Raw genomic sequence first — 23,102 nt, 5'->3', positions numbered from 1 at the left:
AAGTCTTGCTTTTAATGAGAAGCCACGCAAGACGGGCAAAGCCGTCTATTAAATGATATGCGGATGTACATATCATTAATTACGAGAAAATAATTGTTGAAGAATATAATAATATAGGCTTTTCATTAGAAGCAAGAATTCAAAAATTTAAACATATCATCTGCACACAACATTCTTAGAAACAGTGTTTGGAGAGACGAAATTCTTAATGCTTTATTGTTTATAGTTTAAAGAACACCTTAGAATTTTACTATTATAATTAATAACAAAATGGCGACATGGCATATATGTATAAGTAGCGAACGACTACGTTTTCAATCTGTTGGCGCAGGTTCTCGGTTAATTTTTAATTATTTGATTAACTTGAACTTTTGAGACAATATTCAAGACTTGTTTATGGATTCGATCTTGTGGCTAGATTTTTAAATTTCAATCGAAAAATTTGTTTAAAAAATTTAAAAAAAAAAACAACATTTTTTATACATTGGGGCTGTGAGCTTGAACTCGAAAAGTTATTCTTATGTACTCAAATAATTTTCACTCTGTTACAAGTTGGACAGTGATGTCAGGAGATGCGCCACCGCAAAAACCCTGGAGTTCGAAGTCGTTCGCTACTTACATCCGCCATGCCGCCATTTTGTTATTAATTTCAATGAAAAAATTCTAAAATGTTGTTAAAATTATAAATAATAAAGCTCTCAAACTGAAATTGCAGCGTAATGTCCTTTAATTAAATTGAACAAAAAAAAAACGCGATGTTTAACGCATGCATTGTAGGCTATATACTGATAGGCGTAGATCGTGAATTTCATTTAGTTGCTACGTATTCCAAGAGATCGCGCTACGGGTATCAAACTCTACTATTTTATTTAGCAGGTTGAGCTAGAATTACAGCTGCTATCAGCTGGAAATTTCTGCAGACTGTAAAGATGAGAACAAGTGCGATGATTAGTGAAAGAGGTTTCTCTTCCGCTCTGTCAATCTCTATACGAATGAATCGGTGTTAAAAGCGCTCAAATTCTCTTAGTAAATACGTAAAATGTGCAATACGTTCGTAAATGTGGATCTCAATATCGAGGGATCAAAGTCATCGTCGTGTCTGCGTGTTCAAGTGAACAAACTGACATCTCGAGCAATGGGCTGAATGAGAAGTACAACCAGAAGACGAATCGCAATAGTTTTCTAACCTACGTATCATAAAAACATCGTAATAACGTGCGAACTGTGAATGCGTGCCATATTACATAAAGAAATGTACCGCCTCAACCTTCAAACCTGCTAGCTTTCAAGGTTAGGATAGGTTATGCAACACCTTTAACCCTCACTTATTTTCAATCTTCCAACAACTTCAAAGGTCTACACAGATATATCTGTTACTCTTTTTTATCTGTCCGTCCGTTTATTTATATTCTTAGTTTGATACGAAGCATCAATCACAGGTATGAAATCTGAGACAATCGATTGAATTTTCTGGTTGTTATTTTTCAATAACGGTTACTTATTTTCATTACTTTAGGTACAATGAGTCTGCAGGGAAATTTCGAATTTCTAATATTTCCATCCGTAGCAGCTATCTCAAATTCTTCCTCGTCTGGGGCGTCCAAAGATTCGGAGAAAGACGTCAATGCCACGGCCCAGGAAAAAATACCACTCTCGTCGATAATGAAAATAACGTCCCACGATGCCAGGGAGTTTGCCTGTGGTTGGGGAGCGGCGGTGATCAATGTCACAGTCACTTATCCTATTAACAAGATAATATTTCGTCAGGTGAAGATACAGACGGATTTGTTGGACAAATTTTTTGATTCACAAAAATTTAACTCATATATATTCACACAATTCGTGCCAGGTTTTCACAGGTGCAGCAGGAGTTGATCTAAATGAAATTAATTAATATAATAAATTCTCATCATCCTCATAGATCAGTAGAAATAACAATGAGTAACAATTTCAGAGAGATGTGACGGTATTGAATGAATCATTCTGTTGATAGATAAGCTCTCTGCATCTGCATACAAATAAATTATTTCTTAACAAAGTATTCATTTATTCTTTGTTCCTAACATGTATAATATGAGTGCAATAATATGTGCTTTTTTTTTTAACCCAATAATAACGTATTTTTGCACGCGCGCAATTATCATCTAATCTCGAATTTCAGGGTAAAGTTTTATCACAAGGAAAGTACCCGAGATAAACTTCAACGATTTTCTTCATTCTGTGATATGTCGCAGTACATACATGAAACAATATTGAACGGGTTTTTTTTTTATTTTTTAATTTACCCACGTATTAAGTATCTCTCCCCAAAAAGATGGGAAAAAATCCCAGAGGGAAGAGAATTGGTCCAATTGGTTTTAGAGGAAAAATTTATGTGTATAGAGAAATTAGATAATTGGGAATAAACTTTGAGGATTGTTTTCATCCCCTAAACGGCCAAACTAGTACGTAATAAAAAGATGTGTTACGTTTTTGTGAAACGTGAAAAACACCACGAAGAAAATCGTTGGGGTAAACCTTTGGTATATTCCTTGATAGTTGCAGGAAATTGTGCATGAAACATGTGGAACAAGGAATAAATCGTTTGAAAATCGCTCTCTGTAGATTTTGGAAGGTGTGCCAGCAGGAGCGGCGGCCAAGCAGTTATCCGAGGAAGGAGTCCGCCTTTTGTACCGAGGTATCCTGCCGCCGTTATGTCAGAAGACGCTCTCGCTGAGCATAATGTTCGGGGTGTACGAAGGGACCCGGAAGCGGATATACCTGCTGACAAAGAACGCGGGCCTTTCCAAGTTCCTCGCGGCGAACATCGCGGGAACCGCCGAGGCGATCCTGATGCCACTTGAGCGGGTTCAGACGCTGCTTCAGGACTGGCGCTACCACGAAAAGTTCAGGAACACCTCGCACGCCTTCAGGCACCTTCTCAGACACCACGGGATCCCGGAATGCTATCGAGGCTTGTTCCCGATTCTGGTCAGGAACGGTCTGTCGAATCTGATGTTCTTTAGCCTGAGGGATCACTCGAAAACCCTAATGGCTGGGAGGGACACTCTGTTCACCAATTTTGTGTGCGGCGCGCTTATCGGCGGCCTAACCAGCACAGTTTTCTACCCGATGAACGTCATCAAGATTCACATGCAAACCAAGGTCGGCGGTGATTTTGAGAAATTCTGGGGCGTTGTTAAGGAGATTTACGTATCGAGAGACAAGAGCATCGCTCATTTCTACAAGGGGGTTCATCTCAATTACATGAGGTCGTTTATCAGCTGGGGTGTAATAAACGCCGCTTATGATTTTTTGAAGAAAATCATATTCGTTTGAATCCTTTGCTCGTCGGATTATTTTATTCAAACCTATTTTCGAGGTGTTTAGACAAATAACCAAAAAAAAAACATCACGAGAAGAATAACGCAAATGCTCGATGGAATGATATCATTGTTTCGTTATTAGTCAATTTCTCACGGCGTTATTTTTTGTCTCGCAATTTTTGTTAAATCTTTTTCTTTCAATCTCCAACATCTGTGGCATTTACTGTGTACATAGTGTCAATAGTGATGTGAAAATAAGACAAAAAAGTTACACTTAATATGCATCACTGTAAAATTTATGTCGTGTTTAGTTAGCGAAAAATCTTTATTTTTAAAATGTTCATTTTAAAGAAAAAATCACCAAACAAAGTAATGGAAAAAAAAAGAAACCCATTAAAAATAACTCACAAATCAATCAAGATCTCAGAAATTCGAACTTGATCGATTTATGGTTACACGAATTATGGTTTTTGTAAACTTTCTCCCAGTACCTAATACAAAAAACAACGAAAACAGGAGTTGAATTGTCGCGTTCTGCTTAACGAATTCCGTGATGGATTTTTCAATCAGAAACCCTCAATGAAAGTTACCGAGATCAAGCCATATAATACGTCGTACCGTTTTAGTGACGGGTGAAGAAAATATAGTCGATCGATGGGCCGCTGGTTGGCGCAAGTTTTTCTTTGTTTGTACTAGAATTCAATTTTTAAAAATAACTGTGTATATATACAATACACGATACGTACACTATAAGTAGCAAAGTTTTATTAATATTATTATTGTTATCAATAATGTGTGCATTTGAATGAAGATTTAAAACAAACTGCCTTTTATGTAATTATTCACCGTTTATACACAATGAAGTCATATTAACGATCAAAGTAAATGAAATGTTAAAGAAATTATTTATTTGTATTATCACTGATATTATTTATGTCTCTTGGGTTTTTTACGCGTTGTAGGTAAATGGATAACTCATCATTCCTTGTTATTGTGTTTAGGCGATTGAAAACTTTTATCGATTGTTGTTTTATACGTGAAGAATCTAAAAAAAAAAAAACACCAGCGACAGGCTGAATTCAAAGAAATATACATTTGATTTTTACACGATATTCGTAGGGCGATTTATTAATTTCTTTCCGTGACCTTGTTTATGTATACTTTCTATCGAAAGGTAAAGAGTTAAGGCGAAAAGAGAATGAATAAGGAAAGAACTAACGTAGAAAAAATGATACAAAAATCGTCGATCCATTCAATTGGTTTTAGGCGATGAAATAACATTTTAGTTGCTCAAGCAAAAACGCAATGACTGATTTTATGAAATTTAAATATATAAATTTATTGCGGCTGCTGTCATTTCACTATTATTGTTATCTTGTTTTTGCCATCGTTGTCGTTGGATGAAAAAAAAAAAAAATCCTTCTCATGTATGTAACAGTGTACGCGTACTAGTAAAACGATCAATAAATAAATTATTTCCTCATTATATTACGTTTATGTATTTTGCGTGTGTCTATAATACCATATAATATTATGTATTGTAGTATATTTATTCTTCAGTGCCTTTGATCAATTACCGAACAATCTACGCTCATTATATATATCACAACACTACCACTTTGTTGGGCGCCACATCGATATATCATCGGCGATTTTTCTTATCTTTTGTATAGACTATTATTCCGACTCTGCTCAAGGCTACTGAGTGTTAAACAGCTCTGGTCCTTTTCCTGGAAAGCGGGCGTTGCTTTGACTATTGTCCTGCGTTGTCAATACTTATTGTTAGAGAAAGCAATAAGATCGGATACTCATACACAATGTAAACATGCAGAAATTAATTCAGAGACGGCTAGTTTTTCGGCCGAGTCGATTACGTTGGTAACGCAGATTCAGCCCGTAACGGCCGCCCGACAGTGGCGCTGCAGGTTGAATATGCGTTACCAACTTAACCGACTAGGACGAAATACAATCCGTCTCTGAATTAATGTCCACATGTGTACAATGAACTGCTGAAATATCCCGGGAGGAAATCTTCGTTGCGAACAATTAATGCTGCAGAGTTCATTGTTGGGTAGGGTTTTAATCGCTTGGGTTTATTTTGAAGATTATTCCGTCTTCTATTGTACCGAACGAGATTGAGGCTGGGTCGATCAAATAAACAGAAGGTTGATTTAATTGATAGTAAGGCAGATTTTACTTGCTTTGTAGAGAAAGAGCAAGGCAAGAAAATTAATAGAAAATAAAAGGCTAACTGCGAGGTTGATAAATGAGAAGAAAATTATATCAAAAGAAACTTCTATGTTCCGTCATATAAATTTTAATTATAAGACAATTTCATGTTTACGGATGAAGCGTCTCAAACCCGTACAAAGAAAGTTGTGATATCTATTTCGACTCGTTCAGACTCACGTGACAAGTGGCAAGTTCTGCTCGTGCTCGTCCGTTTATGAATTCTGGAATGCCCAAGATTTGACTATTGCGCATGCGTGATTCCAGAGAAGGGGAGCCTTACAGGCTGTTTCGATCACGTTTCGACCACGTTTCGACATACGACTTGGAATTCCTGTTTTTCTATTATCTTTGAGCTTGTCTAATCTTCGTTTATTTGTGTTGGATTCGTCAATACACAAATTATCGATTTCTACATGTAATTACCAAAATGATAAACAATTGACGTCTACGTGTCTGATTCAAAGAAAAGATTGAAATCGGATGTGTGTTGCTCGATTGGTCTTAAATTGAACTTGCGAATTGAGATAATATTTTTATCGGATATAACTAACTGTGCGGCTTGAATTTGGAATTCAGCATCAAAATGTCGTAAATAGGTGTTCGTAGTTTCGATGTTTTGGCAGATCCGTTGCATTATGAAAACGATGGATTTCAAATTAATTTAGAAGATAATCTCCTACATTGTATATATCAAATCATTTGAACACAGGCAAAAATATGCTGCAATCTGCTGCATATGTGATGTATATGCGAAGTACTAGATTTGTGGATAGCATATTAGGAATAATAATGACAACAGATCAGTCACGCAGCCGATATAGTTTCGATCGTTTTGACATCATTAAATGTGACACGGTTAATCGTAGGATATTTTTTCCCGCTTGATAGCGTATTGGAATTTACAGGATAATGTGGCACCACACCGATTGAACAGCTGATCGTGTCAGCTGTTGATATTATAGAAATATTACGGTAGAAGAAGCTTATTGTCAGTGCAATGGAAGCTGTGAGGCATTTATTCTGTTAAGTAATTAGGTTGACAGAGAGTGAATCGTACGAAAAACGCAGTATTGTTCAACACGACGCTGTTGGAATTGCTTTTTCAACAATAAAATAAGTGTACCAGTTACTGACATGGTTCGACCAAATTATTGATACTTTTATTCTCCAAGATTATAAATTGATGGCACAAATTGTGAATTTCTGGGTAACTAAAACCAATTACTAGAGGGTTAGACAGTGAAAATTTATTTTTTGTTAATTTTAGAACTAAGGATTAAACAGATACAACCGAAGAAGGTCAATTACTGAGACAGGGTCAATAGCTGGCACACTTACCTTACTACCATGTGTTTTGCTGCAATAAATCCCAAAACATCGTATAGGCTATACACATTTCTCACAAGAAACACAATTCTGATGTATTATTGCTGTCATTAGTGTGAATATTATTAGTATTATTAACACTATTATTATTATTATTATTATTACTACTGGCATCAAACCGTATGGGAAGAAAGAAAAAAGAGTTAAAATGAAGCAACGATACATGACTGCAATTCTTTCACACAGCCATAAATATGATGTACGTGTAGTGTTTCTGTCTACATATAACTCTTTCAATTCAGAACTCATATCCCCTCTCTGTAATCAATCATAATTGTTCATTATTACTTACTCAAAGATTAGACATAAGAAATTGGAAATAAAATTACAAATTAGGATTATTGTTATCATATAAAATATACTATAAGTACAATGTACATACAATTGTATACATAATTTTAATAATTATATATATATACATATGTATATATATATATATGTTTTCCTTCATTAAATTTTATTCTTATTTTTTATTTATGTATTCATTATTTGTTCGCAATAATAATTATATATAATACATTATTGAATTGACGGGCAGGGATTCGGGTGGGATGTGGGTCGGGTTCTCTCGTTTCTCTTTTTTCAGATAGGTTAATATTGGCAGTAGGTCAGGTTAATAGATGGCAGAGTATTGCCACATTGTAAATATCATATAACGCAGTATATATATTCACTCGAGTGGAACGGATAAAGAGATGGGATAAAAAATTGCTGTCATATAAATGATAATGAATAAAATGTAGCAGCGTAATTGTGATTGTAACCAAAGTGAAGGATTTCGAATTAAGTTTAAATTACGTGCCGTGTAAGATATTTGAAAAAAGAAAGAAAAGAAATTCGTTTCACTTGAGTTACCCTGTATAATAATAATAATAATAATAATAATAATAATAATAATAATAATAATAATAATAGGTAATAATTTAAATTTATATACGTGCGTTCAATTTTTTCGTAAATTATTCGCGTACTAATCAGAAAAAATCAACATTAGATAATCACGTCAATTTTCCGCGCCGTGTACATAATACGTATCACTATTATTTGTACACACATGCATATTTCATCATTGCGTACATTTTTTTCTCCGTTATAGTTTATATATTCGCGTCATCATTGTTTTTTGGATATTCCAATACTCACATATATTTATTCCACATTTTTATCGCGTCGTTTCAATTTTTATTTTGTATTTGTTTTTAAATTAATTTCTTCCTATCATGGATCTTTCATTATGTACATAAGATAATCATAATAAACATAATAATAGTCATATTTTATACGTAAGTATGGCATGTACGTTTGTCATCCAAGCCGACATCGAATCGATTACCTTTTTCTTTTTCTCTCAGATTTTCTATTCCGAATTTCTATATTACAAAACGTAGATTGAATTACAGGATTCACGATTTTTCTTTCTTGTTCCCTTTCGTTTTTTCTGTCATTCATTGTCATTAACTTTCTATCTACACCGATTCTACACACACTCTCTCTCTCTCTCTTTCTCTCTCTTTCTATTTCTCTCTTGTTCTTTCTTCACTTACATTGTACACAGTATACCTATGTATGCATCTACGTACATACTTGTATCTAATAATATTCAAATCTTGAATTATCAATCAGAGTCAATCAATTAATTACATTATATTAGATTATATTAAATTTCATTTATAATAATAATTGTTATTCAAACAATTTTACATAAAATAAAAATTAAACAAAGTACTTAGTTACACCACATATTTGTAATAATATTACGAATAATAATAATAATAATAATAATAATAATAATAATAATAATAATAATAATAATAATAATAATAATAATAATAATAATGATAATAATAATAATAATAATAGTTCAACAAATTCCCTCAGTTGTATGTAAATAAAGGGATGATCAAAAAAATTCTCGACAACCTGAGAAGTGAGTTTGATAGCATGAGGAACCAGTAATCATCGTAAAAATTCAAAAACCATATCTTTGGATACAATTATTTTAAAAACAGTCAACTTTGGCGCACTTTTCTAATATTTGGTCTATTTTCCGTTAATTTTTTCGTCGTTGAATATTCTCTCTGATCATAGTAGTTTATTACAGTATTTTTTATTCTTTCATTGATATTCTGAAGCGCGCACAAATAAATGAAAAAAACCAGAAAAACTGTAAGGAAAACTTTAAAAAATCGAAGAGAAATCAGTCTTCGGGTTTCAAGTCATTCATGATTGTCTGGATCTTGATCACACTCTGTAGAATCTAGTTTCAAAATAACTTCTCTTTTCGTTTTTTCTCATTCAATTCTCCTTATAGTATTAATCTTTACGCTGTTATTCAATAAAACACCCACATAGGTACATATATATATATATATATATATATATATATATATATATATATTTAAAAAAGAACAACTTTCTCACATTCGTATACTTTTGTTTCTCACGCTCATTGTTTATGCACCGCTATTTATTTGTTTATATTTTTATTTCATCTTTTATTTTATACTAGAATTACGTATATCTGGTTATTTCGTTTTCTTTCATTCTCAGATCCTTTTTTTCTTCAGTTTTTCTTTCTTTGATACCGTCGTAGACGTGATTTCTTTTCAATTTCACGGGTTAAGCAATTTTTCCCTACCTAGATAATTATTATTATTAATGTTATTATTAGTATTATCATCACTTTTATTTTCGGATTAAATCTTTTCTCAAAAAGCATCTTTTTCAAAGCTGCTGTAACAATCTCACGTGTGATATCAATATTATTATTATAAATTATTACCCTTGTTATTGTTGATACTATTATCATCATTAGCATTATTATTAGCCTTTGACGAGAAAGGTTATCGTCATAAACTGAATATATAGAAAAACGTTAAGAAAAGGATGTAGAAAAAAATTGCTCACTTATCTTCTTCGCCTTCAATTTTCAATCTTCTCTCAGATCGGGGGGTTTCCTATCATTGTTATTATCATCATTATTATGATCATCTTCATCGTTATCATCATCATCGTCGCAATTGAAGAATTTGATGAGAGTGATAACAAAACACAGTATCATTAACAATAATAATGATAATAATAATAATGATATTATCGTCACAATATAATATAATATATTTACAATATTGCGTTATTAATGCAATAATATAATGTTTACCCTATAACCAATAGGTTTAAAATAATATTAATTATTAACTGGCGGATCACAGCCACTCGGTTAAACAACCGCCGAACCACATTACGGCTATGGGGAAAAGGTACGTAGTCAGTGCTCTGGTGAGTGACATCTTTGGTCTATACACACCATTGCCGCTACCAGCTACTGACAAAGTCTTGTTATTGGCACCGGGTTTGCTCTTTGTCGTAACGGAAGTGTCGATCTTCGGAGGAACAACCGGACTTTCGTCTTTGCCAAGAATCGTCGTCGTAGTCTGTTGCTTGTTGTTGTTGTTGTTGTTGTTGTTGTTGTTGTTGTTGTAGGCGTCTTGATTGTCCCTCGAATTTGTTGACGTCTCGTAACCTGATCCCTCCACCAGAATTCTCCCCTCAACGTCGCCACCCTCGATGTTCTCATCCTCGAAGTCGTCGTCGATGCGACCATCATCGTCGTCACCGCCGTCTCCCGAACCACTTCCGGATCCGTATCCAGTCTCCTCTGAAATCATTTTACAAAGTCTCGCTTAAAAGAACTGCGCCGCGTAATTTGATCAGAATTAACATCTCGATTTCTCATCGTCCGACATACCTGTGTCGATCCAATCGACGTCTTGACCGTTGAAGGCCAACCTCAACCTGTTACTGATCATCGAAAGAGCGTATAGCTGCTCCTTGACAACCGTTGCCTTTGGTCCTGAGGCTTGGACCTCGGGATTTAGAGTCTGAATCTCACCGCTCGAAGATACTGGATATATGTACCTAAACGAAAGGAAGAGAGTCAGAGGTACAACTTGCGGAGCGTGGTATTGAATTCAATTCCAGTCTTTTGGTTTCATAAACTCTTGAATATGGGAGGAGTCATTTGAATTCAATTAAGGTCTTCGACTTCATGCGAGGGGTCCTCGAACGGTGAACCCCTTGAGCGATAGACACTTACTGGTCAATGTGAGTCCCGTTCCAGCACTCTTTGGTATTGCTAGGAGGAACGACGAGACCGTTGTTGCATAATTGGTAGGGAAGTAAGGTCCAGAATTGTCTTGAATCTCTGATCCTCTGCCTGATCTCCTTTACGAGTTTGTCCATCATGGCGGCGGTAGGAGCTCTATCCTCGGCCGATGAAGCCTGATTGAAATTCAGCGACTCGAGCTGGAGTTCCCTGCTGTCCCGCCTCCGTCTTTTCCCCAATATCGGTTTACCACAGCCAGAGAAAACTCTCTGTGACACGTCAGCTCCACTCTCTTGGAAGTTCATGATTGCCTCCGATATCTTTATATCTATCGGTTCGACCACCACCTCGATGTTGAACGGACCCAGAAGACGCTCCGCGACCTTGTCAACTGCCTCTGTTTGGAGTAAGGAAGCAAAGTTTTCGATTTTCGCAGTTTATGCCCGACTGATTGCAAGAGGTAGAGTCGACGTTGAGTTAACGTCAACGACGAATCAGACCATGGTTTATTAAACTAAACGTATACGGAGAAGGGGTTCCAAGTACATCGGCGGTTGAGTAATTATCTTGTTAAGATCGTCGACCGGATAATAGCGTCATGTTAATTACGAGTGGGACGAAGTAAGCTTGCGTACATGGACATCAATTAGAACAATTGGATTACGCCAGCACAAGCTACCAACTACGGTGACGCGACACGGTGTAGGAGTGATTGAATTCTGATGATCGAGGCGTGTTGAGCAATGTTTATAAATTCTCAAGTTTCTTTGAAACACGAGGATGAACATACTGACCGACAAAATGATTCCAGTCGACATCAAGCGCAGCATGTTGAGCGAGACAGCCCTTCATTACGTTGCTGCACATATTCGTGCAGGCCAAGACATTACCAGGAATGCCACTGCATGATGGGCACGCCGTCATTCTGGTTAAAGCTGCGGCGCATTCGGGAGATGATCTAAGCTGCAGGGAATGATTACATCAATAGACGGATTACGCACGGGTTAAATCACATGAGACGATGATGGAGCGTGTGTGCTGATTTAAGAAATAAGAGGAGCCTCTCGGCTTATCGCATCAAAAGAAGGACTCTTATTATCCTGTCAATAATACTTTCTACAAAAGACAAAAACAATAACAAACACCACTAAACTCACAGTCTGCATGTTCTTCAGAACGTCAGCAGCGACGTTCAAGGACTGGCTGAACGCCCTGGTTGCAACGAACGATCGCTTTATCTGGACACTCAATTTTTGAGGAACGTCGCCGAAAGGGCTCATCTCCTTCATGTGGTCTCCAACGCACTCGAGATACTTGTCGTCGAATTGATATTGGCTGTTCATCACCGTGAACATCTTCTGATAAAGGACGTTGAAGAAATTGTCCATCGCGTCTTCAAGGTTGACCTACAAATAAAAAAGTGTCTTTTAGGTATCGTCGGGGAAAAAGAGCGTTTTCATGAGTCAACGAGTCTTACTCATTAGCGATATTTTAGCAGTGAAGCGAAGGAGAGCTTTAATGGTTAGTTCTATTCTTGGAATAAGGCGGGAAGGAGCGAAGGAGGGAAAGCGGGAGCCAGTGAACTCGAGTTCGTTGTTTCAGCGTTGCGCTCGCACGCGGATTCGCATTTCAGTATGGGTTATTACACATGCCTGCTATGACCAACCGCATCGGGCATTCGCACAAACAAACTCTAAAATCGGATTCACGAATAATAAGATAGAAAATAACATATTATGAAGAACTGCAACGCGAGGTTGATTATCAGCACCAACGAACGCAGAATAAAATCTTGAAAGCAGTAGATCCATGTACATTCGATGAGTCTTTGATAAAGCAATGCATTAAGATCATTGATTGACTCTCTACATTACCAGGAATAAAATCTATGGAGAGGCTTGGAAGGCGGAGGAAGAATAGAAGAGAGAAAGAAATATAGAACGATCTGGCGGAGAAAGGGTTGAACAATAGAGACATCGGATTTTTTTGTTGCAATGACTTACCGTTCCCCTGGCGTAGTAGTTCTCGAGTTCCTTGAACAGGTCGGTGAATAGGTAGGCGTTCTGTTCATAAATAACGCCGTATGTTCGTTTGAACATTTCGTGAAAACCTTTTTTACTCGCCGCCAGTAGATCTTTGAAAAAGTCTGCAAAATGTCAATAAGAAGAGGACTGATTTATATGAAGTGGTGTTAATTTTTTGCAAAAATTTATCCAAGGTAGATGCCTGAAGAAATTGTCGGTTGAACATATCGGAACATAATCGGGAATCATCAGGGAGTACAAGGTTGAGGAAATTCGTTTCAGGGCTCTGCAAGTAACTGCAGCTGGTACGAATATCACACTAATTTAACCAGTTACCCGAAGTGCGATGGCTTGTAGTGAAGGAAAAGAAAAAAAAATCGCCGTGGCGTTGTTGGAACGGATCAGTCTTAATTAAAAAAGTTATCCGAGCGTTTAAGGAGAAAAGCGAGCAGAGGCAAAACTTTTATCCGGTTGAGAAAAAAAATAAAAAAATTTAAAAAAAACCCCGGCCGTCAAGTGGGCAACTAGGTTTATTCGTCGCAAAGTTTGAAAGGCAAATGAATGCTTCGGTTGAACCTGCAGTTAAGCTCATTCTCCGATGGATGAAAAAGCAAGGAAAAACTGATACAACAACAATTAGCTCTATTTTCTATTCAACAAGCCGGACTTTTAATGAGGACTAAACAATCGCGAAATGAATAATCGCCAGAGTTTCACATCGGAAACTGTTGTATTTCCTCGAGACGATATACCGTTTCCCAAAATAGGGTGTAGGGTATAATACGGATATCCTGATACCCGCAGAGAGTAATTCCTCTTGGCAGTGAACGTGACACCCTGCGGTTGAATAATAATTACTTCTCCCCCCCCCCCCCCATATCCAGCAAGTCGATCCGCGCATAAAAGCCTCTTCCAAAACAGCGATAGTGATGACGGGGCAGCAGAGCAGACTGTTTGAGGTCGTCGTAGTCGGCAACGGAATAGATTTCAATCTCATTGGCCCGCTTCCTGCTGTCCGGTCCAAGTACCTTGCCTCGTCCCTTTCTCTATTGCCCTCTCACAGTCTCCCTCTGCCTCTGATTTTCTCTCTCAAGCCAACGCACGGCTATCATCGTTTGGCGAGCCCTGGGAGTAGAATCAGAGAAGGAAGAGAGGGCAGCGAGAGAGGGTTTCATCAGCTTTGTACTTTGCACCACTCTCGCCTGCCTTTGCTCCAGTCTCTCTCGCGCACCCCCCCCCCTCCCCCCCCACTCTATAACTCCGAGACTAGAGCCTTTGGGGGTGTCGGCAGACATTGTAATTGCTCTCAGACCGACTTTCTCCTCTTCTCCACACCCTCTCGTCTACGTACCCACTAGGTATGTACTACCATGCCTTCCAACCACCCGTCCGCACATATTCACGGAGTGGCTGCCATCGTGCCAACCCCACAAGGCGGGTGGGGAGGCTGCAAGAGCGCCAAGAAGATGGAGGGGGGACACCTTTGCCTCCATCTAGACCAGTCATTGTACAAGCTCCCATAACCGGAAGCCGGGGAGTCTAATGTCACACTGATGGTCCAAAGGTAGATGAAGATAAATAACCTCGTCCAAGCAAAACGAAAATGCGAGAGATTTTTGATTGAAACAAGGGTGCCGGATGGGATTCAGGGAATAAAGAATAATGACGTCGGTGATCATCGACATTGCCCAAGAATCTCGTAAGACCGAACTGATTGATTGCTCACCATGAAACTTGGTCGCCCTTGTGGCGAATATCTGATGCCATCTGTGAAGGCTGTCTCTGGTAGCCTTCTCGTGTTTGTCCTTTGCTCGAGCCTGGAGTCTTAGCTCCATGTCAGCTGAGCAGCATACTTCACCGCCGCTACTGACGCCACCGCAGGTCTTCAACTCACGGGCTGGAAAGTATAAAAATGAAAGAAGATATTGAATATGAAGGAATGAAAAAAGTAATTTCAATCTCAAAGAACAAGGATTATACGTTTATTCGATGAAAGAAGAGGAACGGAGAACTTATGATACTTGAATAAATAAATAAATAAATTGGTCATTGCGGCAGTTTGTGGCAAGGTATTCAGAAAAAATTCTGATTGAACCAATCAGATATGGGTGGGGAAACGCAGATTTTGTTACATCGATTAAATATCAGTCGATACAACAAAATGTTAAGATGTCACTTGCATCTACAACAAAACCTGTGTTGCCCCACGGTGGCTTCTCTTCAGAACGATAAAACCTGCGTCAATAGCAAAATACTTTCCGGCATCTCGCATTTATGACGGTTATCTGGCAAAACATGCTGATAAGCTCCATGTTTTTGATCAGTCGATATGGCACAAACAGATAATGAAAATAGATCCTCCCACACCATCGAAATTTGTCTCTGACAGCAAAAGTCACAGGCGTGACGCCTTCGGTTTCTTTAGGGTGAAACTGTATTGACTGGATACGGAGAGTAAATTGGGAATGGGATGGACCGTAGTCGTCATCGTTTTGGGTTAGTAAATCGGGTTTGGATGGCTGTCTGCCTGCTCGAGAGTATATAATATATAAGGGATGTACGTAGAATTGGGAATTGGGAATTGAGGATGGATAACGCTGCGGGGGTATGTACGGTGGGTATGTGCCATGTATTATACGTATATACATACATCCAGTGCTATGACGGTAAAGTGTCCAACTGGAAGTGTAATTGGAGGGTTGGTGGGTTCATGCAGCGGGGGGATCAGTCGGTGGAAAACGAGGCGAGCCCTCGTTTTCAGAGGGACCACGCATAGCACCGTGGCAAAGCGACAAAATACCATTTAGAAACGAAATTGCGAGTCGAGGGCGATAAATTAAAATCCTCGTTCATTCAGAGTCCCGCTTTTATGCTGCCTGCTGCAGTGTTGTTCAAAAGCCTGGCGCTTATAATACAAACTCTACCAGCCATCTGGACGCCCATCGCACTTCGACACCTCCGCCCTGCTGCTGCATTGTGCCTTCGTTGATTCTCTTCTTCGTCTCTTTTTATCCATTCTAGCGTTGCTTTAAAACAAAATAGTCGAATCGTTTTTTTAGTATATTTTCCCGACAATGATTGTCGATATCGCGTTTCCGTCAGTCAGCCATCACTCACTCACTCTATCTTTCTCTTCCCTACGCTTCTCATCGTCGTTCGTTCGAAAGGCTAATTCGTCCATCCCCCGGTGAACACGTCAGTCAAAATAACGTTTATACACGAACCAACTAACGCGAGGCTGCCACCTCCTCGTCAAATGGAAAGGAATGAAAGCGCACGTACTGCAGTTCGGTAAATATGTGGTATTCTTGGCCATCCAAGATCAATAAACCGACCACAAGAGAAAGAGAAAGAGATAGTGAGTTTTCGGTACATTTCGTTCGTTAATCAGGCCGTGTTATTCCCCATTGTAATTCATACCCACCAATATACACACGCATCTCTCGTTCTTCGTCCTCCACTATCTCTCTTTCCCTTTCTATCAATCTCTCTGTTATTCTCCCGGCGTATAGCTAACGTATCAGTACAGAGCGTTCATGGTGTGCTCACCGCACGGATTCATGACCTCTAGCAAGCGTGTCCACCGCGATACAGTCTGGCACGTACCACATAGGACAACCCGATGTATGACTCGTCTTTCCACTATACCAGTATCTACACTCACACGTAAAGTGTGATGTGTCGGTCTTCCAGGAAAATCAATATTCACGAGGCGATGGTATGGGTGCGGGGGATTCGAGTTCGGGCGGGTATCGCGCCTCCGGCCCTCTTCCAAGATACAGCAAATATGAGTAGGCACGGGCACGAGGGAGGCAACGGCTCATAGAAGCCCCACTGCACTCGCTTCGGCGACACGAAGTCGCGATAAGAGAGACCGCGTCCTTCCCGTTCCAGCGGTTCGAAGAACGTCTGAATGAACGAACGAATGAATGAGTGAAGTAGCTCTCTTCACTTTTTCTATATCGGAAGCCGACGTGTGGCGGAGATTAATCTCAGCACTCAAACAAACACTAGACCGAACCATTCTCTTCGAAGTTATGTTCGAATTTTCGGACCACTGGAAGTTGGGACCTCTGGAAACGAGTCTGTCCGATTGTTCTCAAGTGAACTTACGAGTATAGCAATCGTGAAGAGTTTTAGTATAAGGTGTCGCTTCCAACTGATTCTGGTTCTCAATGTTTCAAGCCACCAGGGATCCTCCTTCTCAAACACCGGAGCGATGCGTACTCGTCAGTTTAATAAATAATACATGCACACCATTACTCACGTACACACACAGAGTAACTCGAGGGTTGCTAGGAGACACCCCTGCAGTAGGCTGTTCTAGACAACCGATAGAACGTTTTTAGTACGTAGGATAGGTATACCGCACTCACAGCTAGGTACGTGTCATTGTCACCAACGAACGTTGAACCATCTTTGTATCTGTCTCCTGAGATCGCCATTGCCACCGGTATATGCATAGTGAATAATAACTCTAGTATTTTATGTTCGATTAACGATCTTTAGACTGACGATTTCTTATTCTCGCCACTGCTACAATTATCATAACCATAATCAGCGGCGTTGTTACTACTCATGTTACCGAGTCTAGGTCAGGCATTTCAAACTAAGAGTAAGTCAAACCCAAACAAAGTCCAAGTTTAGTTTCATCGTTTCATCACTCTGCGGTACAATCGGCCTCATCAGGATCAAGAAGGAGTAACTATTGCAATTGGTACCCCGTACCGGATAACAATGAAGCTCCGTTCGAGGGTGTAACAGGTGGTCAATAAGACACTGTAGACTCTACAAATGCCCTTGCACCGCTTCTCCGAACTTCAGCATACACGTTCACATCAGCTGGAGCAATAGCACAAATTTGACTCAGACCGTGTCGAGATGTCAAATGATCTTCTTTGAATCGTGATATTATAGTCACACCTCACAATCTGCGACTCGTTCGTCATTCCGAAAATGCTTGGCTGAAATAAGGAGACGAATTATATGTATTGTAATTAGAAACGTCATAGTTGCTCCTATTGTCTCTTGAATGGTCGGTCACCGGTTGTTGGCCTTGATAACATCTCGTTACCGCACTGCGCGATGAATCGTCAACCGCAATGCGAAAAGTGAGAGAAGGTACATCATCATATTATACCATAGTTTGGTTTGTATGCTACTCAGGATTACTTCGCTACTTGGCACTTGACACTCGACATTATTTTGGTATACCGCAATCATACAGTACCGCATCATATGATGACATCATAGCGTGATAAGAGACGAAGTCCTGTATATCATAACAGTCATACCGCCAACGTCGCGACGCTGGTGACGTAGAACTGTTATATGTAGAAAACACCGGATGCCAGAGTAAACTGTCACTTCCGGGGACAACAATGGCGATAGATGTATACGTTTATGGTACATATTGTAGACTATTCCAGTCGTTTTCGCTGTCGACGGAGACGATGACGGCCACTGCTGTATGAACGACGTGTACCTATGTGTTGAATACAAATGGACCTATTTGACGCCTTCTTTGAGAAACGATCGGGTGACGGTGGTGGTCCTGCATACGGATGCTGGAGGGTGAATAGCAGGAGGCATAAAAGAGGAGGAATAAGAATAAGAATGAAAAGAGGACAAAAGAGTTAAGAATAAGGCGCAGACGAGGAAGAGGAAGAAGCTATTTGACACCCTAGTGTGCCGACCAGAATTCAAATACTTATAAACAAATACGAAGGACCAGAGAAACGTCATGTACAACTGGTTGGAAAAAAAATGACTTTAAAATTTAAAGACGGCAAGTTGCAAGAGGCATCGGTCCTCATGGATCTTCGGCAATTTCACACTCAGGTGACGCAGAGTTCAAGACCCAAATGATTTGGAAGGGTTTTTTCAAGCACAGGAATAAGGAAAAGGAGGTGGAGAATCAGGATCAGCATCAGCATCAGCACCACGCAGGGTTACACGCGCATATATAACGAATGCAGCTGCCGCTGCCGTGGTCGAAGATGGCGCCGTATTAGGTGTATGTATGCGTAAAATACGCATGTCGGCACCCGTCTGGGCAGTCAAAAAGGTGCTGCTGCACTGGTGCTAGCGGTGCAGGTGATGGGTGCGGAGAGGAATTCTTTTTGACAAAGAAATATATACCACAGCTATGCACATTATACCCACACCGGTTGTATGCAGGAGTTATGCAGGTATGTAGGTATGTAGGTTCGGAAACGATCCCAAGTTATGTATTTAGGAATGCGGAGAGACCCAGTCGTCTTTCTCTCGATTAATTATAACCATCTGTTTTTAAACAACGACGCAGGGCACGGCAATTCATTACTTAAATTTTGAATTCATGCCTTTTTCTCATTCCCCGATTAAAAAACTCGTACCTTATGCTAGCCGTAAGTGATTCTCATATCTCCCAGATACTGATATCCCTTCGAGGACTCGCGGAACCTTTCATTCGATGCTGAACCGTTATGGGACAGCAAATGTTCGTCGCGGAGGGTTCAAACACATAAGGAAATGTGTCCGTAAGGTGGTGCGACTGAGGGGCAAGAAGAGGAAGAGGAAGAGGAAGACCGCCGTATCATCTGCAGAGCTAAACGTGGTGAATTAATTATAGATAGACTGCACGAAGAAGTGGAGGAGTCTTCCTGTACCGAGGGTATCTGCGTCTGCGTTAAGTATCCGACGATCTATCCTATAGTGTATGTGTATATTGTAATGCATATAATACGGAAACTGGTGCTGCTCAGCCGCAATTAACTTTTAACCCCGGTTAATTGCGTGGCGTAATGTTACCTTTGACCGTCAATTACACGCTGTTGCAGAGAGCTGAGCTTGCAGCCGATCCTTCCTTGAGGTAAGATTATGTCGGTATGTTAGTTAGCTATATATTCCAGCAGTGTTGACCCGTTATAAATGCTGAATGGCGGATACCCGGGTGATGATCCTCAGCCTGATCCTCATCCTGCGCAAACTATGCGGGTGGGCATTCTTGAATGTATCCATTCAATCGGCAGATCCAGGTACGGAAATCGCTTTAGGAGAATAGTTATGACGACGGAAGGAGAAGAAATGAATGAATGAATGGTGGGCAAAGCCTGTCGAGCAAACACTCAGATTTTCGAATCAAAGAAATTCAGATTTCACATCCCTAAGAACAAACATGATTATGGGACCCCAACAAACCTTCCACATTGTGTATTCGGTATATACAGTAGATTGTCACATGAATATTCCCCTCGGTTAATTCCTTCATTCAACTTCGTTACGGGCATCAATTAGATTTCATACGCAGAGTTTGGAGCTCAAGGAAAGCGGAAAGAGGAGGGAAGTGTTACTCATCTCGCCGCCTAGCGACACAACACTATAATAAGTGTTACTTTACCCACGCTTGGCGTTAGCTGACAAACCCTACAGCCGTAAATTCTTTCGACAGCCAACTCACACCGTGAAAGAAAAAAATTTCTCCGAACTGTGTATCTATGTCACGAAACGATGATCGGATTCCTTGCAAGAAAACGCGACAATTTTGTTCAATCGATAATTTCGCGGGACTCGTAGTTTTCAAACTAGATCTACTCGAAGCTCCAACCAATCGGATCCAGCGCTTTGACCGTTATAACACTGCGGAGGCAACTCGCGATTCACGATCGGTGGAAATTGCAGGGACTGTAATTTGAAAACTGCAAGACTCACGACCTTACGTTCGTCCAAATATCGTGACAGTTTTTTACAGGCAATTAAATTCTTCGAACACGATACGCGAACGACAAATTTTTTTCATACACAGTTGACTTGTCGATCAATTTTTTTCTCTGCTTTAGTACAAAAATTTCAAAAATTACAGGGTTACGAAAGAAAAAAAAATAAAAATGATGGGTACTCTTCCGGTGTGAAGGTAGCTTGTTGAGACGCATGCGCGGGATGGTCGTGATGTTGCCGACTCTGACCGAAGCCTGGCAGCTACTAAACTTGGGTCAAATAATATGCCCCGCATGCTCTGTGCTTCGTTCGTTCTTAAATCGCCCAAACCAGTTTTATAACTCACATTGCGTACCTGCACCACCTCCGTCTCGTCATTGTGTCTCGCTTTGCCATAAGTTGCGGTAAAATATTTTTTATGCGTCAAAATGCGGCCAAAATATTAGAGGAGAAAAAAAATTGGTGCGTATCTGCGCTTAGCAATAGTAATAAAAAACCAGAAAACCAAAGAATTCCATCTGAAGAAGATCAAGGTGAGCCAACTGATTAAAGGCGGAGCGAAATCAACATGTTTTATTTAATTTAATAACTCGAAGATGTTTTTCGACATTCGAACGATTCGAACGTTGTCCATGATTCCTTTACGAGTCTGGCGCAAAGGGGGAAATTATCATTAAGCTGTGTTTCGACACTTCGAACACGCTCGAGCCGATGTAGCCGCAGTACAAGCAAAGCTAATCGTAACCCAACGAAAGAGAGCTATATAGTATACACGTATACATACATGAATTTCCAAATACCGCGACACCACATCCCGTACTTCGATGTGTATTTGTATAATATGGAAAAAGTTTGCGCAAGAACTATAACTTGAAGTAAATTTATGCGTGCGCACGCGTACGTGTGTGTGTGTGTCTGTGATGTGTAATGAAAATTCTCATCTCCGAGCCCATTTGCATGTGTACGTGTACCACTGTTGGTTCACCGAATTTTTGATAATCCGCGACACACTTGGTAGGTAGCAGGAACAAGAATAACAAGAAAGAAGCATGTTTTGCGGTTAATCATCGAATAATTACAGTAATATTAAAGATGATGAAATAACACATGCGTAAGGTACGATAATCTTCGAAGAAAAAGAATCGACGTACATGTATGGATAAGAGAAGGAAAAAAAAAACGAGATAAGAGAGGGTAAAAAACGCGTGGAACATTCATTTAAGTGAATGATAATTGTGTTCCACTCGATAAACCAGGCAGCCCTGTTCGGATCTTATCCGAAATTTGGTAACTCACTGCCGCCTAGATGACAACTTTCTACGGGTGAAGGGACATATTACATATGGGACATTCAATGTCAACTCAACCTGGGTCTAACTCTCGAAATTTTTTATACGATCGTTTTGAATCTCGAAGGCATTCATTATTCTTCGAATTTTCCGAATCGACTTGTATGACCTACAATTTTTTCGAGACGAACATATTAATCTGTACAATTCAAAGATTTCAAATAATTTTGACAAGTCATGTGTCAAACATCAAAATTTTTTAACATTGAACCGAAGTGGGACGACGTTCCCTTCTTATTTTTTCTGAAAGCTTATTTCTAAAGAAATACAGAAAAAATAGAATGACGAGTTAGTTTGCTACGGGCAGTTGCTTAAACACTTCCATATGTAACACAAGAGTTTTGAGAATTTCTTCAGATTTTTAAAATGTGTTGATCAATAAGTTCGTTTTTTGAAAATTGTAAATATTTCAAATCGATTCAAAAAATTTCAAAAAAAACCCACGTATCTTCGAAATTCAAAACAATCACATAAAATCTGCGATCCAAATCAGGGAAGTCATCGTCAGACACAGGTCGAGCAGACATGGAATGCCCCATATAGCGTACACAAGCCAGGGGTCAATTCGGTAATTGATTTCTTTCTCAATTATTTTCGTACGCTACATCAAGTGTATAATATACGTGGCAGCTATTTGATAACATTTCTAACCGTCTATCGGAGACGGGGAAACAGCATTCAAAGGGTTTTGATATCGCGCACAACCCGCTTCATCTTTGAACAAACTTCGCAACGGCAGTTAACAGCTATTCGGGGCCTCTGGCCCTAATTCTGCCCTGGAAAGCGGCCAGGTTAAGCGTCATCAGATTACTCTTGGGTCCACCACAGATTATCCTCTGAATATCCTGTAATAGAATTCTTCAAGCCGTACCCGACCCTGACGATCAGCTGTTCTCTTCATCAGTCGATACCTACACTTATACATTCATAAGCCGTTGGACCCGAAGAAGAAGAAGAAGAATAAGAAGATGGAGAAGAAGAAGAAGGAGAAGAAGGAGCCGTG

General features: G+C 39.4%; 2 protein-coding genes across 3 annotated transcripts in view; one reads left to right on the top strand and one right to left on the bottom strand.

Moving 5' to 3' along the window:
* Positions 1 to 881: 881 nt before the first annotated feature.
* Positions 882 to 4,448, top strand: LOC124219718 (mitochondrial nicotinamide adenine dinucleotide transporter SLC25A51). 2 transcript variants are annotated; one of them, XM_046627712.2, is made up of 3 exons: positions 882 to 1,290; positions 1,517 to 1,767; positions 2,605 to 4,448. In XM_046627712.2, the coding sequence occupies exons 2-3, from the start codon at positions 1,522 to 1,524 to the stop codon at positions 3,316 to 3,318; spliced, it is 960 nt and encodes a 319-aa protein (XP_046483668.1). In that variant the 5' UTR covers positions 882 to 1,290; positions 1,517 to 1,521; the 3' UTR covers positions 3,319 to 4,448. The 2 variants fall into 2 exon arrangements, with proteins under 2 accessions (XP_046483668.1, XP_046483669.1); XM_046627713.2 differs by lacking the exon at positions 882 to 1,290 and adding an exon at positions 1,308 to 1,439.
* dlp (glypican dally-like) overlaps positions 3,879 to 23,102 on the bottom strand; it is a 39,306-nt gene continuing 20,082 nt past the window's right edge. The window contains exons 2-8 of the mRNA XM_046627682.2: positions 14,779 to 14,949; positions 13,032 to 13,174; positions 12,186 to 12,434; positions 11,823 to 11,991; positions 11,020 to 11,425; positions 10,672 to 10,841; positions 3,879 to 10,581 (exon numbers count right to left, since the gene is read on the bottom strand). Coding sequence (XP_046483638.1) covers positions 10,130 to 10,581; positions 10,672 to 10,841; positions 11,020 to 11,425; positions 11,823 to 11,991; positions 12,186 to 12,434; positions 13,032 to 13,174; positions 14,779 to 14,949 — 1,760 coding nt within the window. The 3' untranslated portion in view covers positions 3,879 to 10,129. The remainder of the gene's footprint in view (positions 10,582 to 10,671; positions 10,842 to 11,019; positions 11,426 to 11,822; positions 11,992 to 12,185; positions 12,435 to 13,031; positions 13,175 to 14,778; positions 14,950 to 23,102) is intronic.

Source organism: Neodiprion pinetum, chromosome 5 (genome assembly GCF_021155775.2).
Source record: "Neodiprion pinetum isolate iyNeoPine1 chromosome 5, iyNeoPine1.2, whole genome shotgun sequence".
In the NCBI taxonomy this organism is placed as follows: Eukaryota; Metazoa; Arthropoda; class Insecta; order Hymenoptera; family Diprionidae; genus Neodiprion; species Neodiprion pinetum.
The sequence above is the reverse complement of the archived record's forward strand: the minus strand, read 5'-3'. Positions and strand labels throughout refer to the sequence as shown.

Excerpts from the sequence above, each read along its gene's own strand:
- LOC124219718 (XM_046627712.2), top strand. The coding sequence starts at position 1,522 with ATGAGTCTGCAGGGAAATTTCGAATTTCTAATATTTCCATCCGTAGCA. Across the intron at positions 1,768-2,604 it reads ACAAGATAATATTTCGTCAG|ATTTTGGAAGGTGTGCCAGC; the intron begins GTGAAGATACAG and ends CGCTCTCTGTAG.